The sequence below is a fragment of the Lampetra planeri genome, chromosome 3, assembly GCF_965212315.1.
Source record: "Lampetra planeri chromosome 3, kcLamPlan1.2.h2, whole genome shotgun sequence".
NCBI lineage: Eukaryota > Metazoa > Chordata > Hyperoartia > Petromyzontiformes > Petromyzontidae > Lampetra > Lampetra planeri.
Genome location: NC_136109.1, coordinates 28,163,594 through 28,187,145, shown reverse-complemented (window position 1 = coordinate 28,187,145; position 23,552 = coordinate 28,163,594). Strand labels below are relative to the sequence as shown.

Below are 23,552 nucleotides of genomic sequence, written 5' to 3'. Positions count from 1 at the left end.
CGTCCTCCCCCGTCCTCCATCACCCCCCATCATCAACACCCACGTAGTCTCGCCGCACAACACCCTTTGACACCGCCACATCGATATGATCGATGGAACACATACACACACATACACACAAGCCGGTGCGTGAGGCCACATGCAACGCCCCCCGCCCCAAACCCACGACTTTTCGGTCCATCTCACTTTCATTTACGCACACACAGCGCCGGTTATTCGCGGTGAGCGCAAATATTTATTATTTATTCCAAATTTATCATTGGTGTTATTTATGTACGCATCAGCCACCGCGCCGGTGGGAGGGAGGGGGTCGCTTCCTTATCCGTCTCTTGGCTTCGAGGTCCGGCATCATTTTGGGGCCGGTCTTCCCAACTTCAGACTCGTGTCCGCGGGGTGCCGCCTTGCTCTGCTCTCTCCGCTGCGTGTCGACGAATCGATTATAACAGCGAGATACACTTTGAGCGCGGGGAGGGCATTGGTTCGTTAGGGCAATCATTGTGGGAGTCCCCGAAGCTCTCACAAGCGGATTAGTCGGCGGAAAACGCACATGTTAGGTTCCCCTTTTAATTATAGCAAAGCTTAATTAATTGCAAGATAATATATCCATAAATTAGCAGCGAATTGCCAATGCACTGTTGCGTGTAGGCTGCCCCCCATACCGCGTTGGCCATGGGGGTTATATTTTGGTTGTTTGGCCATAACTTCACCATGCCGGTAAGTGCGGTTTGGGTGAAGTCGGAGAGGCTCAGGAGGGCTTCAGATATCACTCGGCACCGATATTAAACCGTGGCCGGCAATCACGAACATGGGTTTAGCGCACAGTGCAAGAGACTTTAAACGCGGCCAGTGAAGTCGACGTTCAATGTAGCAGCCCTTCTCTCCTCCAACCCGGAAAACTGGCAGTTCTCATTGGCTTATTGGAGGAGTCTTAAATTGCAGCTCAGCACAAAGTAAATCATTGTCCAGTGAACAGACGCACTGCACACGCCGGCACATTTCTGAGAATGAATGACACAGTCGGAGGGCTTTTTTGTGCAAAGGAGAGGAGGGTGAGTTGGGGGGTGGTGGTGGAAGGGGAAGGAGAGAGGGGGGTTAGTGCGACGTCTTTGCTCGTGCAGTGATAACGCCCGTGGGTTGTTTGGATGTGGACACAATTCTGAAACCTTGGGAGGCTTAGACCAGTTGTGGATGGCTAACGCGAGGGAATTCCATCCGTAAATGCCGCAGTCACGATGATAACAGGAGTCATGGTGTGCTGTTTATTTACTTGTACGTGGTGGAGCGATGGGCACAGTGGTTTAGTAGCGCGCGCAGTGCTCTACGGATTCAGGGCCAGAGCAAGGATTAGTGTCGAGTGATATGTGACCCTACTTCAAACCCCTCCCCGCCCATCCGATTGATTCACCAACCTGCACCAGCGTGGTGAAGTATGGTCAAAACAAACCGCACGACCAAAACAGGGCACGAAAAAAAGGTCTTCAGGCAAGCGGTTGATGCACAAGAGGATGTACATCCAATTGAGTTCAATGTAAACAACAATAATACTGTCTATCGATTTAAAGCTTTCGTGACTGCAGGGATTCATATTCTTGGTTCTTTCGGTAAAGTCACGTAGAAGGAACCAAGAATATCAATAATACTGTCTATCGATTTGTATTTACTTACGGCATCTATTATTTATTACAACTTATTAGCCAGAAAAAAATATACCACATTCGTGGGTGTCAAGACATTTATTTTCAGGAGGGTCCTGCCCCGTAATATTTGTTCAATGCGTTTTGCGGAGTGTTTAAAGGACGGAAGAGAAGTGGCTATTCTATGCTAGACCTCTTCTCAAGTCCATAATTATAATAAATATTGGAGGGCACACATCCCCCCCCCCCCCCAATATTCAAATATGCTCAAAATATTGCTATAAACTAGATTCATGTTTATGCGATTGTGGTTATGTTTGTACTTTATTAATCCCTAATCGCTGCCATTACATACAATGAAATAAGAAAAGGTAAAAAAGAAAAAAACAGAGCAATGTAATACAATAGACTATTAGACATTATTGTTTAAAAAAAAAGTCCATCCGATGTGTTAGTGAATTTTGTAATATTTTAGGCAGGAAATTAGTTTTCAAATTACATTTTTTTTCTGGGGGGGGGGGGGGCCCAGACGGACACCATTGGCCTACTCTTCCCAGAGAAACCCCACCAGGCGTGTGAGGCGAGGTTAACACAGAGCCTGTAGAGTTGTAAATGAACCGTGGAATACAAAGGCAAATGTTTAATTGAAGTACAACGACAAAGGAAACATCACGCGCATTCTTAACCAGTGTGAGAAAATGCATCATCCAGGAGTGGTTAAGTCGGGGCATGTTCAGGAGCTTACTAAATGTAACTAATATTCTCGCACATAATCACTTGGATTACAAGCAACTGCAAAAACGTTCGTGTTTAATGAGACAATTCTGTTTAAGTATTATCTAGATTCTAGAATATAATTGAATTCTATATATCGACAGAATACATTTCTGATTGGTCAGTTCATCTGTGACGCTCTGGGAGCTACCAAGTGTGTACGTCTAAGGAGCAAACTCATTAAAACAAAACTTATGTAATATATCTCTCGCCGAGGACAAGAAATATAAAGGTGTGAAAATATTAAAATAACAAACATGTAAAAGCATTTGTTTTAATATTTGAAACGAACTTGCTGAAACGGGCAAAATAAAAGTGTTAAAAAATCACTCTGCCCACGTGGGACACCCCTCCTAGCGCAACGCGGTCAGGTCGAGTTGGTACAGTCCACGTTTGGCGGGAAACTCTCCTCCGCGCCATCTTCCATCTGGCGCGCCGTGGTTGTGGTTATTGTCATTTTAACTGCGGTAGTGGCTGCTCTGGTTGTGGTTATAATTGCGGATGTCTTAGGTTGTGGTTATAACGGGGTTAGTTGTGGTTGTGATTATAATGCTGTGGTTCAAACTATAATGTGGTTACAGTTGTGGTTCAAACTATAATGTGGTTACAGTTGTGGTTACTTTGCCGCTATTGTGGTTAAATTCTGACTCATGTGCTTGGGTGTAATGCGTTTATGGTGTGTATCAAAGTAGTATTGATTATGGGTTTAATGAGGTAATGTGGGTATGGTACTGGCTAATATGGTAGTTGTGGTTACATTGGGGATGTGGTTATAATGTTATGGTTGTGGTTACAATGTGGTTATGGTGGTTCGAATGTGGTTGTTATGTGGTTATATTATTGTTGTAGTTATGTGGTGTGCTTGGAATGTTTTTGTGGTTATGTTTTGTCGTTATATCTGAGATTCTGGCTGTGTGGTTATGTGGTGATTATAATGTGTAAAAACTTGTTATGGTGATTATATGGTTACAGTCGGGTAGTTGTGGCTATGGTTTTAATTGTGGCTTCATTTGTGGTTGTAAAATAGTTGTACAGCTGTCTTGGTAGCATGTATACATGTATTGATATTAATATTGTTGATTTTGATATATTGTTGATATTGGTTTGCCATTCATGTTGGTAGTGTTAACATGTCAAATAGTCATATCATCTTTATTCATGTTCACGTTCAGGCGTCTTGCAATGGATAGACTTCATCCTCACCATAGCAATGTAGATGGAAAGTGGGCCAGAAAGTGTAATTTGTAAACAATCCATATCGCGTTATATCCCACGCTGATGCGCAGGCAGTGCTCTTATATTTGTAAACATATATGTAGGCTTTCACGAACAATGTGATTCATCTTGATTTGAAGCTTTCGTGACTGCAGGGATTCATATTCTTGGTTCTTTCGGTAAGAAAATTTGAAAAAAGTCTTGCTGTGGATTTCACACCTGATGACGATTGCTTATGTTGCAGTCGAAACGTGAGAATTTTTATTGTTTTATATTTCTATCATTTTATTATTTCCCTTCTACGTGACTTTACCGAAAGAACCAAGAATATAATGTGATTCGTCGTTTCTTTTGGGTTAGGTCGTGTAAGTATTTCGATTTTTAAGTCGAACCCTCCACTACCTGACGGTTAAATGGAAACATGAATAAACAATGAGACTCATGATGCCAATTTCTTTGGCAATATATAATATTTAACTACATTCATAATCGCTTCAATAGCCCCTTCATTACTAAAATCATTGTACTAACGCCGTCGTGCCAGCTGAACACTTAACTAATTTCATAAGTACATTAAACAAGTAGCTGTTTAGATTAAACCAATTGATAATTTATTATAACAATGCTGACAATCTTTAACATGTATCACTGTGATTTCTGAATGTTAATCACCAAAAACATGTAATTAACCAATTAATTATTAACTAGAGTCACAATAGCATTAAACGTCCATCTTTATAATTAACCAAACAGTAAATAGATTCACCTTACATTAATCTAACATGCAATCACAACCAGTCAACCAACATTCAACTGGTTTTCCTGCGTGGCTGTCCTCATGTGATGGCACCTACTTACGAACCTGGATCGGGAACACTTCTTTTACGCAAGAGTTGAGCTTGTGTTAACATCTGATAATGTAATCTCCAGCGAAACGTAAAAGAAACTAAAAAAATGTGCTTGCTTTTTATTTAGGTTTTCTGAAAGAAAAAAACATTGCCCTTTGCTTTTGAAACAAATTTATTTGATTGGCTCTGTCGGGTGGTGGAGGGTTATAGTTAAAATTAACGTTAAACTCAAAATAGTCTAATGAATCGGTGCTTGTACATGTATATCACACAAAGTGTGCCTCCAGACTTTAAAACCTGTGGGCTAAAATTCTACGGAATCAATTGATTTGCGGTTTGGCAGTGAGTTTGCACAAGCAGCAATGGGCCCCCTTTGACATCAGGCAGCGAATAGTTTTTTTACTTAATGGCGACTGTTTCGCAGGACCAGTTAAGTCAACATTGACTCATTCGCGCGTGCATGTGGCCCCAACGTGCCAATCATCTATCTCACCAGCTGATGCCCTGATTCAACATCTGTTGAGTTTCCCAGTTTCTGCAGCAGGCAAGGGGGTTTTAGGCTTTCGTGGCAAATGAGCAACGATAATCTTTTCATCAATTCCCTCTTTTTTATCGATTATTCTATTTTGCTAAATTTTAAAAATGTGTTTTAAACACTTTCCAGCTATGCTTCAAATTGTTTGCACATTAGCTATTTCCGTCAGTAACGGGGGAAGGTGCACTATGGTTCCAAAAGATGAATATTAACAAAACTTAATGGATAAAGTTTGAATTTAGGGACTTATTCTATTGAAAACTTTCCACATTGATCAAATTTTATTTTTACTTGGAGACCCAAACCAGAGCAAAAAAGACTTGTGAAGTATATTAATGCATTCATCCTGACAGCTACCCGTTAACTTTCATACTACTAATTAAATACTTGGGAAGACACGCGCATTGAAAAGCATTACATATTCCATGCGTGTGCATGCTTTTTGTTAACATGTTTAATAGTTGATGTTTTTTTCTGTAATTGCTGTACTCTATTACCTACCAAGTTACCCTTGTAAATGACATAGGTTTGTCCAAATAGTTTATCATGATCATAGATAAAATATGTGTACATAATTTTAACAACTTAATATCTAAAGATCGTCGTGTTTCCCCATGATATATCTCGGTGAATTATCTCCTTGATTGGCTGACTTACATCAGACACCAGCTGCAGCTGGCAATGCTATATATTCCATGGTGGTGAGCTAACTTAAGTTCTTGGACAAGCTTTCAGCATGCGGAGCAAAGCGTCAGGCCGAACAACACGCTGTATCGCACAAAAACACATCCGAGAGTGATGCTGCCCAACCGATAAAACCTACACATCTAATTTAATTAACTGTTATGATCAAAATTAGAATGTTTTTGGGTTAGATCGCGTTATTTTTAAATGTGTCGCAGCCCTCCACCCAACACGGCCAATCGGTAAAAAATGTGTCACGTTGACAAAAAGTTCACTACTTGAGCTCACCGGTGTGTTGAGTGAATCCACAACATTTACAATTTTTGAGTACGACGCTGGTAATTACATCCAGCATTGGGCAATTTGCCAGAATAGTAGTGAACTATTTGTCTTTTGTCAACGTGACACATTTTTTATTGATTGGCCGTGTAGGGTGGTGGAGGGTTGCGACACATTTATAAATAATGCGATCTAACCCAAAAACCTATATTATGAATAATATTGGTCGCGAAAGCCTACATGTGAAACTGTTATGATCAACTTTTTTTCGATAAACCATACGTGGTTGAGTTTTATTCACCAAACTTGTTTTAGATAAAAGTATGCACAGAAAGATTAATTGCGTGAGTTTTCTAAAAAGTCGTGTGTATTTCGGTGATTCATTGTAGCAACATGTGAATTACGAATGTTTCTGTTTCAATCGCAATGGAAACAGGCAATGAGTTGGAGTGCTTCATGATAGTTTTACTCCACAGTACTTCCAACTGCCCACTTCCGTGTGCCCTCCACCATTCCCTAAGCGTGCATCCCTAAGGGTGCGTCATCTTCCCTCATGCCATCCCTCCCTCTGGCAGCCCTTGGCCCGAATCATCCCCCAAACCCCCCAGATCACGTGAATATTTAGGATGCGATCATCTCCCAACTCACCCTGGCACACGCTAACCAGCTGATGGCAGCGTAACGGAGTCCTGTTACGTTTTGCAGTGGAATATGACATCACCCTTTTGTGGATGATAATTTCTTTGTCTTATAAAACATGTTTCTTTTCTAACAGTTTTTTATTGCCAATCTTGTCCAAAAACAACAGATCTGGGCACTGGGGCAATTTCTGGTGAGCCGTGTGGTAAGTTCCGCATCTTGATTTCAGAGGTTTTGGTAGTTTTATTGAAATTACGTGAAGTGTCGACAGAGGACATGTGGACATCGCATTTCCTCGCATACTGAGAAGTCGCCTGATGGCTGTGTGAACAACCCTGTTATTTCTTTTCATTACCACCATCAACTGTGATCTATCCACTGATGGACAAATGCTTCCCCAGGCATCTGCCGTGCCTCATGGTCTCATTGCAACTGTGACCTTGGCAGAGCTACTAAGGGGTTGTTTAAAGGTTTTATTTGATATGTAATATCACCCCATTCAAGGGGGTTACAAAACATCGTACAACATTTTTTAAAGGTAAAATTAGTTACATTGCGGAATGACAAATGCACTTAAGGGAAAGCAATGAGGAAGTAGGGAGTCTTGCATCCCTTCCTAAACACTTGATAGGGGAAGGAATGAGGGGAATGTGGAGTGACGATCTCAGCCTAGGGGCACCTGCCAAAGAGATTGATCAAGGGATTATCAGTGACTTTGTCTAACCTTGAATTGAACCCAAGAAAAATAACCCTTGATAGCAAAAGGCAGGCCTTAATTTCAATAAACAGGTCCCATGCCATGCATTAACAACGTACGTGCACTTTTACACACCTGTAAATGCATATTTGCAGAAACAACAACAGTGATAACCACATCTGCGTCACTTCTGCAAAACCACAAATATAGCGCTTCACATCTTCCCCTGCGCCAACCAGCGCTCTCGCCTTGAATTTCATTTCATTCGTACAGTAAAATCCCAGCTAGCGGATTTTGGATTTAGCTGCACCAGGTCTACTAAACAAAATTCTCAAATGTTTCATGCAATGTGTAAAAATAACCAAAAAAGCACAACAGTAGATCATTGATTTTTCAACGCCGTATAATCGCATCATTATTTTAAATAGCTTATTTTTGCACATTCTTGTATAAGATGTTTTAGGTGTGTATATGTTTTTTAGAGTTTTAAATTTGGTTACTATATAAAATTGGCATGAACATAAATAGACGAATAAATATATTTCTGTAAAAAGCTACTGTACTGTACTTGCCACTCCAATCTCGACTGAATGGCGTGATGTAATGTACTGCGCTCTTGTTTCAACAACGTGTGTTTGACGATCGCCGGAATGATGCAGCCTTCAGACCGGTACGCCGAATTACACGTACTTTTCGCTGGATGGCACCGTATTTTTTTCTATTTTATTTTAGTTATTAGTCATGAAAAATGTATAAACACGCAGTATTTTCATTGTTTAAGTTGTATGTAGTGTATATAATATTTGACACTGAAATCAAGCTTGGCCACTTTTTTTGTTCACACACACTGTCGATCCCTAGACTGGTACAGCCTTTGGAGTTGTTTTGTCTGTTTTCGCCCGATCGGCCCGGGACCGCCGGATAATGTTGAAAGCTGGACAATCCAGTGCCGGACAACCGATGATCAACTTTATATACAATGATTTCAGATTTGAGACCTGGGCTGAAGCCACCATTAGCGTACTGTGTAAACGTGTGTACATTCACCTGCCTCGGCCGATGCGAGTTGCTTGAGGCGGTTCAATTCCTGTAAATTACCGCGTAACGATGGCCTGCCATCTGTCACCTTATCTTTAATTTTCTCCCTTGTTTTCTTTCTCCCGACACACGAACATTTGGAATACAATTATGCTAAAATCTTTCTCCCTGCAAGGGACTTTTCATCTTCATTGAGTGGCTCCTGTAAGCCAACGAAACCTTAACAAATTCATGGCATGTTTTGCATTAACTCTGTTAAACTCAACCTTCTGGTAAAGTGAGGGGGGGCACGATGATCCGTAAAGGTGATCCAATGTGAACCAAACTTTAATATAGCTTTATGTTGCTGCTAGGGACTTACCCTTTCTAAAAACGGTCAAATTTATCAAAAAGGGTTTCCCAAAACATGCAGACACAAACCACTGCCCAAAGGTTTCACCTCACCGTTCCGGCCCTGCTGGCTGAGGCGCGCCCACCCCGGCAGAGCTGCTATCCGAGCCCCGTGTCTCATCGTGGTCCACGGACGTACTGCTTCCTGCGTGGTTGGTGTGAGCGCGACCATTATTATTATCATTAGCAACGAAACACTAACAAAGACAAACGCGTGTATGGACAGTGTTATACAATCCATACGTGTGCTTGATTATTTCTTGTTTCCCAATCAGATGCAATGGGTGAGCAGGGTAATGCTGCACAGATTGCATCTCAACGCTGGTTCGGAGAAAGGCATGTGGAGCCTCGGTCTTCTATAGCCAAGCAGCGAGACGCCCCAAAGTCATGCGATTCTGAAGACCCCAAGGCCCTGATGCAGGATCGAATTCAGGCATGTTCCCACTTGACTATGATTTGACAACTAAATTAATAAGGACCATTTATCTTTTGTATAATGTTTAAGTCGTGCTGTTATTTTGTGGTGCCAATAAGTAAATTATTTGGCCTGAGCCTATTGTCTAATTGTTTTTAAAGCGCTGGATCACAGCCATGCGCTACCACCACCACCACACACACACTGTTCACACTGCGGTGAAAACACAGCCACCTGCTGGGACCTTCTGATTTTTCACACGGGAGTTTTGTCAGCTTTGATAGCCTCTGACCCATTGCCACTTAAAGGGGATCAAGAACACAGGGTTCTGGCAGATGTTTGAGGGGAAATGGGGTCATGAACCACAATCCAGAATGGATTGGCTCTCCGTTCTGGCTGTGTGGCGACATTGGGGTGGATATTCATGCACTGAGAGCACTGGCTCTGGATTCCGCCAGTGGCTGTCTGTTAAGCACGTGATGATTCAGGAAATAAACTTGATTCTTAAGCTCAAAATCCATAATTGTACTCTACTATGCTTAATGTGTGCAAACTAGGGATGAAATTAAGCCAAGTCTGTCTGGGTTGGTGACCTGGAAAATATTTAAACAACTGACACACCACATCCAGGAATCCTCTCGCAATGGTTGTGGCTGGAGTTGAGAAATACCGCCCTGGAGTGTCCGTGTTTGGTTATTGTGAGCAGGCAGCTCCCTCTGCAGCCAAAAGAGAGCATGGGGTTATTTTTTTACATCTTTGCCCAGGAAAGTGTCAACACATGTTTAAGTATTTTTTTTTACTCTGGTTATCGAGTCAATTTCTTTTTCACGAGATGGTTCATAATTTCTCAATTTACATGCTTTGATGCATCTGTTGTAATTGTGTAAAAACTATAACGTGATGTGTACTTCAAATCTAGATTTATATGTACTTGTACATTTTCAGTGGCACTCACAGCTTTGAGTCCTTGGCAGCCGTCCTGGTCACTCACCCATAAAGCCACATTTTGTTTCTTATCACCAGAAAGACCAAACCTCACCACACTAATTAGTATGGATTGGTAAAGGTGGGGAGCATAGACACAGGAGCAAAGTGGAGTACAACAATGCATTTTGTTGCACTGTCTACTACCCACAAAGTAGCCTGGCAGCAGCCTGCAACATTTGTTTTGTGCATGGTGGCTGCCCATCCAAGCACTATCCAGGCTTAACCTTGCTTAGGTTTCAAGATGGGCGCATTGCGGGTGATTGGGTAGGGAGTGAATGAACGAGATCGCTCTGTTTATTTCTCTCTGTGAAGACTGTGTGAGCTGTATTCAGCAGTAAAAAAAAGACTTATTAAGCTGTACCATGAAACATCCAAACTGGTACCCCATTTGTCTTTTAACTGCAACGTATCACAATAAACAATGTTTAAAGTAGGGTTTATGCTTCTCAGAAATAGAGGTAGAGTTTGGTTTGGAGTTAGGGTTTGGCTTGGAGTTAGGGCATCTCATTGGCTTCATTTTAAGTGCCTCATTCACAATCTCACGGCTCCAGGAAGGCCAATGTGTCTCCCATAATATACGTGTGATGAAACTGTTGCAGATGTTTACCATTCACTGTCACTTGACCAAGGACAATCAGCAGTACTGCTCCATGTAAGCCTAAGTGTTTAAATACCTTAATTGTGAGGTCCCGTGTGATATCGGTGGTATGTATTTTTTTGTTGATGCGTTAGGCACCGGTAGTTGGCGATGCGTCGTGCGGTCGTGGGAATCCTCTCCAAACTGCGACCCTTTCCCGACCGCCCGTGAACGGAGTGGAAGAGAAAGGCGTGTCGTTGTTGGCAGGACGACCGTGCCCATCAGCAGGTGAAGGCGCCAACCTCTCGGATACTGCGACCTCTCCATTATCCGAGTGTTGATCATCAGGGTTACGGATTAATTGTGTTTGTTTATAAAAAAATAATGAGAAATATTGGTCTCCAATGTCATGAGCGCCTTCTAACCCGCACTGGTTCTATTATTAGCTGCTGTTCCTCACTCGTGACTCAGTGACGATAACTTTACAAAACAATTAAAACAGGTGGTGAATTCTACTTCGGTAAATAATTAACAATAATAACGTACGTGTTTTTAATTATCTGTCTTTTTCCAAGGCCACCTCTCGCCCCGTTACCTTGGTTGTTTTAAAGTTGAGTAACTACAGTCTAGAGGTTAAAATTAATTTTCTCTTTATAATGTGACCATTTTGTGGGTTTATTTTCACGTAAAAAATACAACTTTGAATTTAGAGCTTTTTGCCGAATAAAGCCCTTGCTACTACATCGTGTTGGTCATGGAGATTGTTTTACCACACATCACCACGCTAATGAGCACGGGCTGGTGACAGACGGGACAGCAGGGTAGACGGTGCCATTCATATTTCACTCGTCACTGATGTTAGCAATGGTCAGGAATGAAACTCAGAAGCGTAGTGCATGAACCACTGCACCACCGCTCCACCCGGATGCACGTATAGTGAGCTTAAAGATGTTGATCGGTGAATCGATGAACCGTTACACTTCTACGCCATATGCACCCTGGATTTTGTCTACTGGTCCAGCAGAGGGAACCTCTGTGCCGTCCCGTGTGCCGTCCTGTGTGCTCTCCTGCGTGCCGACAGGTGGAGCGACCGTACTGCTGCCAGTGAATGGAAGTGACGACCTGGGGAACACAGCTTGCTCCTTCAAACAGCAGCGCTTGCTCTGCGTCCCTTCACTAAATATAAACACAAGTGAGCAGTTCCAGCATCTGTACATACGTGTAGATGTACATGACACATTAAATGTGGGGAGTCCCGTTGTGTACTCCCCTCGGTGGTGAGATGTTAACTACCTTTCCTGGTATACAGGAGGTTGTGGGTTTGATCTCAACCCTGACACCTGTATATTTAGAGTTTGATTGTTCTTCATGTGGTCGTGTGGATTTTTCTTCGGGTCCTTCCTATTTTTCCCTCCACATTTAGAATCAACATACGTTGAGTATTTGGCTGCTATACATTTCCACATGATACCCACTTTATTGAGCTATCATTTGTGACCAGGTCACTTCTCAAAAAGAGCTACATAGTTCCGTGGGGCATTGCTGGTAAAATAAAAAAAACCTTTCTTAATCTCCTTTTTTTCCCCTCTCGTTTTCTTTCCTGCCTATGATCACAACTGTTTTCTTATTATTTTATTGTTTCCGTTCTACGTGACTTTACCGAAAGAACCAAGAATATGAATCCCTGCAGTGATGAAAGCTTTAAATCAAAATTTGTTTTCTTTAAGTTAATTTGTCTGTACCGTGCGTGGCGATGCCTTGATTTCCGGTTCTATTTTTCTACGTTTGTGTTGTTGCAAATGTAAATTAGATGAATAAAAGATGTGGGTAATAATTTGTGTAATTATATTACTTGGGTGTAATATGTCAATCAATGAGGACTCTTGGATAGAAATAATTTGTCCAACTCAATAAGGGAGAAATGCTCAAATACCAAAAGCACTCAATACATCCATCAATACTAAATAATTCATAAATACCACGGTGTCGGACTTGGACAAACTGACTTTTTCATCCATGCTAGGATGGTAATGGTGCACTCAGTTTTGAGGGTGTGTGTGTGTCAAATCTCTTTCATGTAGGGAAAAAAACATGCTTCATGAACCTATAAATAAGTACCTCATTTATATTATAAGGATGATTTTCACATTCACCATTAGACTGCCTAATATTCCGAACTGCATGTGTACAAGTTGCTTGGCTTTTTTCACATGCACATTTTTGTGATGCTTAATTAGAGAAGAGGGTATTGCCTGCAGAATATTAGCTGGTTTTTTTCCTCTTTAGGGCAGTGTTATTGATGAATGCGAGTATTTGTGATTTCTGGAATCTGTCGAGTGTCTTGTTTGACGATGATCTCTGTTGTCTGGGTCAGAGCTGTGCTTGGCCTGCGCCAGTGACAAGGTGGTCACTCAGCACCCGCTCTTCCCTGGCAGCCTGTGTCTCAGCTGCAAGGTGAATGCACCCGTTACCAGTCCGCAGCACACGGTGAACATTGAGCATTCTTACATACGCGTGTGTAAGTGTGCAGCCCTTTGTCAATCCTCTTCTCCATGGATGGGGATATTTTTTTAACCATACTTCAGTCGACTTGGTCAGGTGTGGCTGTGTGAGTTGCAGAGACCGCACAGATGGACGGACGGATGGACGTGCAGTGACATCACAGACAGATCTAGACAATTCCCAAGGGGGTGGAGAGATCCTAAAATATCAAGCTTTTTATGTAGGGCCCAGCATTTCTAATAACACTAATTATAACAAATCAATTAATTTTATTTAGTAATATGATTTAATAAGCATAATTTATTATTTATTCATGGAAAATTTTCAGTTGCGTTAAAAACAATATCGATCAAAAAAAAACATGAAATGAACATGAATAAAATACAAATGTTCGTGGTCTCAAGTGGGGGGTGCCATCACCCCCGTGGCCCCACTTTATTTCGCCACTGGGTAACATGTGTGTGTCTCCTCCACGTTTAGGTAAATTACGTCCTCTCCGTGTACCTGTTTGACGATGGATATCACTCGTACTGCGCCATCTGTGGCCGAGGGGTGGAGATCCTGCTGTGTGAGAGCGCCAACTGCTGGAGGTGAGCAAAACCAACGGCATTGGTGTCGGAAATGCAGCAATTATCTATCCAGCTATTTATTCACTGCTGGATAAAGGAGTCCACACGCTGCGCCATTCCACACGGTCCTGTGATGGAACATCTATCTCGCTCCTGTGCGTGGACACGTCTCATCGCTTCATCTCCCTGTTTTCCACCTCCGCTGGCTGTCGTTGTGTTGCCAGGCTCGATCGTCGGCTGCCATCCTGGACGTGTACGGAGGGCTTAATTTTTCTCACTTATGATGATTTTTTCCCGGTTGCTGGTAGTAGACTGGAGTAGGCACATCACAAATAGCCGCAGCCATAGCGAGAGGTATTCCAGATGTTGTGTTTTGGGTACGGAAATATTTTACACGTTGCCGAACACGGACAGATCCGGCTGCATTTAAGTCACTGGTAGATCTTGAGTGGCCATTGGGTCATGTGAAATTAACTTTGCGTGTGGTATCTGGGCCGCGGGCTGCAGTCCGTAGGTTCCCACCCCTCTTGCTCCACCATCGCCGATAATGCACACATTTTCTGTCAGGTAAATTAGTGTTTTTGGAAGTCTGCTGGATGACACGATAATCTTGTGGAGGTGTAATGTACGAGTGTAGCCCACTCACTTGTGAGCTCTCCAACCCTGGTTGCACTCACAGGACGTTTTGACGGACAGAATTTACAATAGTTCCCTGGTCTGTCGTAGCGTTCTGTGAGTGTAACCAAGGATAGAGAGCTCACAAGAAAGGTGAGTTGGGGCTACACTCGTACATCACCATTTTCTGTGTCGCCGGCCGGAATAGACCCGGGTAAATTGAATCCCTGTGTGTACGTGTGTGTGTGTGTATTTCTATGCTACGCACCCCCCACCTAGGGTGTTCTGCACGTGCTGCATGGACCGGCTCCTGGGCCTCGGGACGGCACGCAGGGCCAAGGCCTTGCATCTGTGGCAGTGCTACCTGTGCCGGCCGCTAGAGGACGGCAGTCCGCTGAGCCTCCGCCATGATTGGGCCCTCCGCCTCCGAGACCTCATCACCGACGAAGGGGCCGTCGGAGAGGTGCGATCTGCGCCACTTTGTCTTTCTGGAGCCGTGCCGGGGCGGAGGCCGCCCCCACCTCAACCGGCGGTTAACGAGCACGTGGGAGTCCTCCTAACGAGGCAGGGGTTGGAGTGTTGAGGTCGAGGGGTCATCGCGGCTAATGCTGTCGACGTAGTAGCATTCACTTCCATTTGCTTCCTTCTGCTCGAACATCGTAGTTGTTGCGAAGTCGAGATCTGACCTCCATGGTCTGATCTTCTTGTATACCGGCCTCTGGCTTTAGGTCTCTCCCTTACTACATAATAAGCCCACAAAGGAGCCTCCGTTTCCTGATTATCATAATTATACTTACAACTCTTTTTGCTGTGTTCTATTCCTAACTTACAAGTTGCGTAACCTACCCATTAGTGCAGTATTTGAGGAATATTTTCGATCTTGCAACAACACTTCATTTTTATCACCTGCAAAGGTGAATTCTTATTTTTTTTATGTTATTATTGGATTATGTTAAGGTGTGTGTTAATGTGTGGTGTGACAAAGGTATTTAAAGGTCCTATTCAGGCCTAATTAAGGAAAGTTTCCACACCCCTGGCCCCTAATTATTTTGATTATTTATAATTATACAACAGAAGGAAGCTGCAGTGAGGTTTTGGCGGCATCCGCAGCATTGTCGTGATCCAAATTTCCCAAATTCAAAAGATCACCTGCAACTTACTCACCATAGCAATCATCGCCTCCCTTTTGGCAGACAAGCTGGTGTTGAGTCACCCGTTGTGCCACACAGAGGCAAGCTGTCATTACGAGGTCCCCTCGTCTTTTCTCAAATTTTCACTGATTTTATTTCTTCATGTATCTCATCGAAAGAACGTTAAACAAAAGTTAAGCGGGGGTAACGTAAGCTTGTTGACATATGGAATGCACGTGCGCACGAAAAGATGAATGGTAATGACGTTTCTTTGTATTGGCAATTTGGAACCAAGATGTGAGGTTAATGGAACTGTAGTCCCTTTGTAATCACTTCTCCAGGGTTGATATAAAGTGCCCATATAGACATTTTGTCACATGGCATAGGAAATATTACACAGAATAGGTAATTATAGCGTGCTCATTAGGTTAATGGCGCCTTCATGGTCCGAGTCGAGGAGGGCACGAAAGAGAAATATGCGCCGAAGCAAAATAAATTAGTCCCTGTGACTTTAATTGACCGCCGGTAAATATTGTTCGAAGTTTGTACTGCGCTGCGCCTGAGCCTCGCGTCTCTGCGAAAATGTGGAGAATAAAATCGGCAAAACCACCGGATTGTAGAGTAGGTCGTAACATATGTTGCATCGTGCATCTGCGTCGCTTTTCGTGTTCCGCTGTACAGCTCACCGACGGTTTTTCGGGTTGTACTGCGCGTTGTTCGGCACGATTTCCGATGTTTCTCTCCAAGCACATGACCAATTGTGGTCAAATGACTTAACACGAATGGATACAATCACAGTGGCATCATTCCCTACTGGCAAACTATACCTGTCTGTGATACATAGCGCTTACGTGATAGCCTACATATGAACCTTATGGCGGTACCCCGGGGTACCATCGTATCCCGGCTCTCGCATAATGTCCGTGATGCAGTAATTTTTAGTCTGTTGATGGTCGGCGATGCGGCAATCTAATCATCTCGACGAGCTGTACACGATGCTCTATGGTGCATACCGTGAGCCTTCAGGGTTTCAGCACAATCATCCTCGCTGCGTTTCGACATCGCGGAGTAGCACTGATTACGGATTGATTGGTACCCCAGTCGCGGAGTTAAGTACACCCCTGGAAAAAATAGTGTCCCAGAAATAATATATTTAATTGCCTCGGCTATTTTGTATTATTTGGTACCCCGGGATACTGCCATAATGATCATATGTACAATGGCAGATGCGTAAATTTGGTTTTATGCTCTGCTGAAATGGCCCTGAGAAGGCCCTTAGCCTTTCAGTTACGGTTCTGCCGAGGTTTATGACATTAGTTCGTGTTTGGAAAACACTTGACAGGTGGGCCATGTGAAAGTTGCAATCTCCCACCATGCTCACCTCCGATTAACATGGTTGGCTGCGTATGGTGGGAAGGAAGTTTAACATACGTACATAAGAATGGTGTACATACAAAACGTACAACCTGCATTTTAATTGAGTCATTAGTGTCGTGGCACTTGCAAGGTGTGTGTGTGTGTGTCGTATTAGCCAGTCCGTGTGTTCTGGCAGGAATCTCGCCCACTCCTCCCACCGCTGGTACCGGCGAAGAAGGCGGCGGTCAGAGTGGTGACGCTCTTCGATGATAACAGCGCAGGTGAGTACTCGTCTTACGTAACCTTTGTGATTTCACCACGGTTGCACCTTTTGACAGATGCATCTGCACGGAGGTTTCTGTAATAGATAACAGAGTCTACACATTTGTTGAATTGAGCAGGTTTATTATAAGGACTAGGGGAGGGGGGGAAGAGATGATGAGATGGAGTTCCGAAGTGGAGCAGTACAAGGAGTGAAGCAGGAAGAGAAGTGTTGTGACCTGTAGTGTGGTGATTGAATACAGTATGAATAACAATGATTAAATTCATGTTAATTTTGTGTAACCAGGTGAGAACTCAAAAGACCAGGATAGTCTCATTTACATGAGTGACCCGAGTCATAAGAATGGCAAAAGCATAAGATAATATAAAGTACAGGAATTAAGCTATTTATACTAGAAATGTGTGAAATAAACGACTAAGTGGAAATCACAGCAAGAATAACTGGGATACAGGAGAAATTGGAAAAAAACTGAAAAATAACCTGGACATGGTTATTGTCAGGGTTTGGTAATTGAATGTTCGTCTGTTTAAATTGTTATTTCTTCTTCCTCGGCATCGCGTACGGCAATCTGGGGTCCGTGCGATTGTCGTTGCCGCGCAGCCTGCAACGCTCTGAGAGACTTCGATGGCTTGATCGCCCGCCATGTCCAGTGCCGCCTGAGCAACAACCGCATGAAGGCGATGCCCACGATAGACCGCGGCCAAGTTATTCACACGGACGTGAGCACCATCACCGGGAAGCACGTGAGTAGTGGGCAACAGCAATGGGCAGCAGTAGTGGAATGGCAGTCCCTTTGGGGGGAACCCTCGTTTTTTTTCTTTGCTCGGTAATTTTCCAAGTGCGATCTTGGCCAACCTGTCAACTTTACGTCGGAAGAAAAAAGATGAATCCAGGGCACGTGGGGTAACTGATTAAATAAAGAAAAGTTGCAGCCCTGCAATTACTTTGTGCCACTGTTGTCAGAAGGGCCTCCACTAGAGGGAGCTCTGGAGAGCTTGACAGCTCTCGGGAGCTCAAGAGACCTTCCTCTAGAGCAACGGTCCCCAACCTTCTTGGCACCAGGAACTGGTTTCGTGGAAGACAATTTTTTCATGGACCGGGGGGGTTCATCATTGGGTCTTTCCCCCTTTTCAAAGAAGCTCTCCAGCGACGTTTGTTTTTTTTTACTCATTTTGGCTAGGGTTAGCTTGTGGGCTTACCAAAACTGTGACTGAGACAAGTGCGCATTGCGGGAAAGAGGCGTGGACGGAAGTGGTAAATAATAAAACGATGGGCGGGCCACGTGCGGACTCACCGCTCTCACCTCCTCCTGCTGTGCAGCCCGGTTCCTAACAGGCCACGGACCGGTACCGGTCCGCGGCCTGGGGGTTGGGGACCCCTGCTCTAGAGGGTATCTGCTTTATTCTTCCACGGTGGATAGAGATACTGGAAGATATGGGAGTACTCACACTTTACCCCATTGCACACGCGATCTGCCGATCAACTGACTGCGAGTTACCTATGTATAGTTTAACACGTAGGCTTTCGCGACCAATATTATTCATAATCAACGTTTTTGGGTTTAGATCGCGTTATTTATAAATGTGTCGTAACCCTCCACCACCCGACACGGCCAATCAGTAAAAAAGTGTCACGTTGACAAAAGACAAATAGTTCACTGCTTTAGCCCACCGGTGTGTTGAAGCGTGAAACCACAACATTTACAATTTTTGAGTACGACGTTTCGCTGGTAATTGCATCCAGCATCATCGGGCAATTCGCCAGAATGGTGAGGCTCTGCTCTGGCTCCCGGTCTTATATAGAGCAGCAGTATAGCCCAGTGTGCTAACCATTAAACCAGGGCAGCCGCCCATTATTATGAATAACAGAAATTATCAATTACAGTGCGACAGAGGGGAGTGCCGCTGTTTGTGAAAAGTTTTGTGTGCTCTGTGCAGGTCCAACAGTGGGGACCATTCACGCTGTTGCTTGGAGGACACTGCCTTCTTGAAGACGACACTGGCGGTACGACCCCACGGATAGCACTCATTTCATGGCTGTCAGTCACCTCTCTTTCACTCTTCTATCACTACTACCACGCTTGCTGTTTCTGTGAACTTCACTGATTGATTCCTTCACCCATGTTGAGGACATGGGCTACCAGACTGTGTCCAACCCTCGTTGTACTTTCTGTTCATTTCCTCGCACTGCTCCACTTTGGAATTCCCTCCTCGCATCGTCTTTTTCATAAATTCTTATAACCTTGCTCGGTTCAAGAAACGCATTAACTCATCTATCACACCTTCAATTGTGCTGTTTGTTGCTACCAGCTTGGCATGTTGGGCCTTTGGGCCTGTGGTCAGCAACCGTAATATGAAAAACCAAAAACCTCTCACTATGCCTGTGGCTATTGGACACATGCCATCTTACTCCAGTCTTTTACGAGCAACCCAGAAAACATTCGGTGAGAAATGAAGCCGGAGCCTTACGTCGTCCCCCACCCGCGCTCTTCAAATATTTCCCACAGAGACATTGAATCGTTTCTTCTACGAGTTCTTCCACCTGGTGCGGATGACTCGGCCGGGGGAGCACGAGGCGCGTGCCAGGCCCTTCTTCTGGCTGCTCACGGTCCTGGAGGCGGAATGCTTCTGTGGCCCCATGAATAACCAAGAGATCTCACGCTTCCTGGCAGTAAGGCCTAGCAAGTCCTCCTCTACCAATCTTAATCTCTAACCCCCCTCCCTCTCTCTGCCTCCGCCCCCCCCCTCTGTCTATTTAAGGCCACCCCACAGAGACGATCACCCCTCTCTGTTACCTGTGTTGCTCTCGCTATGTATCTTGGTGATATCTGTCTGCTAATATGTCTGTCTATAGTTTTCTGGTTAGATTTTATGTCGCTATTTCATTATACCTGATGATGATTGCTTGTGTTGCAATCGAAACGTCGTATTCTATTATTTAATTTAATTTATTATTTTATCTTTAGACGTGACTTAACCGAAAGAACCAAATAATAATTCCTGCAGTCACGAAAGTTATAAAATTAAGATTGAACCACTTCTACGGGGAAGTTTTAAGCTTATCTTTTTTCTCTCTCTCTGGCGACTTGTTTTCTCTGCCTGTGTCCTCTTTAGAATGTTCACACTTAAATTCTAACTTAGCAATCTTTGAAATACGTAATCAACCAGGCTATGCGTTAATTGTGTGTTGACCGACCCTCTGTGTTGTATTACATTACATTTCGATATTTTACTAGGTTATTTAATTTTAGTGTGTCTTTCTCCTGATTTTCAGGCTTGCTTGCCGTGTCATCGTACTTGCAGCATCACGTCTGTTGACCACTCATTGATATGCTAATTTTTTCTCTAACCCCCCTCCCTCTCTCTGCCTCCGCCCCCCCCCTCTGTCTATTTAAGGCTACCCCACAGAGACGATCACCCCTCTCTGTTACCTGTGTTGCTCTCGCTATGTATCTTGGTGATATCTGTCTGCTAATATGTCTGTCTATAGTTTTCTGGTTAGATTTTATGTCGCTATTTCATTATACCTGATGATGATTGCTTGTGTTGCAATCGAAACGTCGTATTCTATTATTTAATTTAATTTATTATTTTATCTTTAGACGTGACTTAACCGAAAGAACCAAATAATAATCCTCCTCTACCGTGCCGCACTCATACATTATTTTTTTTTCATTACTATTATAACTTCTTCACCCAGGAAGCCTCACTGGGACTTTTTTTCAGAGGGTCCTGCCAAGTTTTTTGTTTGCAATAGGAGATTATTTTGCTGCTATTTGTAATCCCATTTCAGTAATTTTCATTGGGATGTTTGGCCAATACCAGTTACTTTTTTTTTGCTCTGGGAGGAAACCAGAGAACCCAGAGGAAACTCACGCAGGATAGGAGGAGAATAAACAAACTCCAAACAGAAAGGCGCCCGGGCCGGGAATTGAACCCAGGCCCTTATTTCTGTGAGGCACAAGTGTTACCACTACCCTACCCTGCTTCCCATATGTCATTATCATTTGTGGGAATGTTCTTTTTAAGTTTTGGAATACGCCACTGTTCCCATCCTCACACCTCCCTGCATTACCTGCACCCCCACCTGCTGTGTCGAGCAACTGTGTGGTGAACAATTCCAACAATGGAACTAGTGGTGAACAACGCTCCACTGTCACTCATTCCCTGGACTCATCTCCGAAATTCACTCCGCATCGCCCGAAGCTCTTGACTGGATAACAAAAATTAGCATTCTGGTAAAATGTCGTTTTTCCTTCATACGGCATCACCATTGTCATCCTCGTGAGCTGCACCTGTTGTCTTTCCTTCAGATGCCACCCGTGGAGATTTTCTCCTCGCACAGGCAGGTGACCTGCTACATGTGGGGAAACTTGCCCTGCCTGGACAGGTGAGATAAATAATGAAAGGTAAAGCTAAAGATGCATGCCTGAATTATCTTGCTCATGCCATTGTTGGCAGAAGGGCCTCCACTAGAGAGGACTCTAGAGCAGTGGTTCCAAACCTTTATGGACCCACCGGACCCCACTATCAACTGTCAAAAAGTGATAAATATGGTACTCTCTTCAAACTATCTGCAACAATTTCGCAGACCACTTGAAAGCTTTATCACTAGTGGTCGGCAGACCACAAGTTTGGAACAACTGCTCTCCCAAGGATATTTTGTCTTACTCTTGCACGTTGGCCAGACAACTTGGAAGAGGTTGGAGTACCCACACTTTACCCCACCACATGTGACTTGCCGATCGGCTGCGGTGCACCGATTACTTGTTAGGAGATGGTAGCCGACAGTCCAGCGTGCAAGTGATTATGCCGCAGCAAGTAATTCACCAGATGAGAAATATTCACTCAGAAATTCCTCAATGAGGGATCCAGACAATTTTCCAAGGCGGCTCTGCTGCTTGATTTTTGAGTGAATTTCTCTTTGAAGCACAGTGCAATACGATGTGTTTTTCACTTGTTTTTTGCATTAATATTTCTGAATCTATTTTCGCAATTTCAACCATTTTGACCACAAATTCCCTGTGCGTTACATCGTCACGAGCCACGGTCAATCAACTGTTGTTTGAAGGCCTCCACAAGCTGCCACCATTTCTCACGCTCCTGTGATATAATGAACAAGAATAATGATGAAATCAACTCGAGTTGTGCTGGGTTGGTTTTTTGACATCGCATGTCGTGAGATGTGCTGCCGGTTTGGGGGAGGGGGCCTTTTTTCCCAACAGTCGATTGTCCCATGGTGAATGATGAAAATTTTGATGAACAATTTGAATGTTTAGCTTGGAATTTGGATGAAAAAATCTTAATGTTTCAACATTATTACACTGCGGTGGATCTAGATACATCCCAGGGGGGGGGGGGGGGGGAGAGATCCAAAAGAATGTTCATTTAAAGAAAATAGGACCCTACATTAATAATAATAAACATTGAAAGTATTTGTTCTGGTAAATATCAGTAAAATATCATTCGGACAGCGGCGCGGGAGGAGATGGGGGGGGGGGCAATAGCCCTCCACCCAGATCCACCACTGCCCACTCTGATATAGGAAATAAAAAATTGCTGTTCCTGCTGCTGCGCCAGGATTTGTAACTTCTACGGAGACCTGGAGCTGGAGCCACAAGAATCCTGGCAGGAGGATCTGCAAACCAGCTGGCACCTGGCATACGAACCCTTGCGCCGGGCGCTTGCCCCCCTCCGTGATTATTTTCGCTTTGAGTAGCCGGCATTTGCGTGAAGCGGCGAGCGGACATTCTGCAGCCAGGAGAAAAGAATGCTTGCGCATCGGTGCGCCAAGAAATTAAAATTACAGTGTGGTCTCAGTTGGAGAAAATCCTCGTCTGTTTACATCGTCACCATGTTTCTGTTGAATATTGCACGTTTTTGTATCTGAATGTTTGTTATTTTTACCATGATCAGTATGAAAAGAATCTGCCCCAGCCACCTTGTGTTGCAGGGAATTTTACATCTACCTTTGATTTAACATTGATATGTTTGTGCAATGTTTTTGATTGCTCATGTGGTACAGTTGTTTTTAGTTTAATTTCTATTTGCTTCAACTGTATTTTGTATGGTATTGGTGACCCAGGTCACCCTTGCAAATGAAATGATCCTGGCATCTGGAGTTCTCACCTTTAAACAATAAACTGATACTTGAACTTGAAATTCACAATTCTAAATCGTCTTGACACGACACCGTACAAAAAGCATGGTGTGAATTGGAAGAGGAACGAGGAGTGTTGTGATCAGAAAAGATGGGTAGAGAAAAAAAAACAATCTCTAACAAAGGAACTAAGAACTACAACAGCAGGCTATGCAGTATGCAGTAGGATCGGAACATGAGAGCACTAAGCTATTGCAGTCATACAAAATGGATGCTCGGCAGAACT

At 43.7% G+C, this 23,552-nt stretch overlaps 1 protein-coding gene across 3 annotated transcripts; it reads left to right on the top strand.

The window, feature by feature from the left end:
* Positions 1 to 2,791: 2,791 nt before the first annotated feature.
* On the top strand, positions 2,792 to 23,328 carry LOC144717198 (DNA (cytosine-5)-methyltransferase 3B-like). 3 transcript variants are annotated; one of them, XM_078592559.1, is made up of 15 exons: positions 2,792 to 2,848; positions 6,778 to 6,813; positions 8,519 to 8,885; positions 9,009 to 9,166; positions 10,868 to 11,000; positions 11,794 to 11,904; positions 13,087 to 13,166; positions 13,695 to 13,804; positions 14,678 to 14,861; positions 17,081 to 17,165; positions 17,768 to 17,910; positions 19,105 to 19,171; positions 19,674 to 19,837; positions 21,480 to 21,556; positions 22,747 to 23,328. In XM_078592559.1, the coding sequence occupies exons 3-15, from the start codon at positions 8,750 to 8,752 to the stop codon at positions 22,883 to 22,885; spliced, it is 1,587 nt and encodes a 528-aa protein (XP_078448685.1). In that variant the 5' UTR covers positions 2,792 to 2,848; positions 6,778 to 6,813; positions 8,519 to 8,749; the 3' UTR covers positions 22,886 to 23,328. The 3 variants fall into 3 exon arrangements, with proteins under 3 accessions (XP_078448685.1, XP_078448686.1, XP_078448683.1); XM_078592560.1 differs by lacking the exon at positions 8,519 to 8,885 and having other exon boundaries at positions 2,818 to 2,935; XM_078592557.1 differs by lacking the exons at positions 2,792 to 2,848; positions 6,778 to 6,813 and having other exon boundaries at positions 8,631 to 8,891.
* The last annotated feature ends 224 nt before the right edge of the window (positions 23,329 to 23,552 follow it).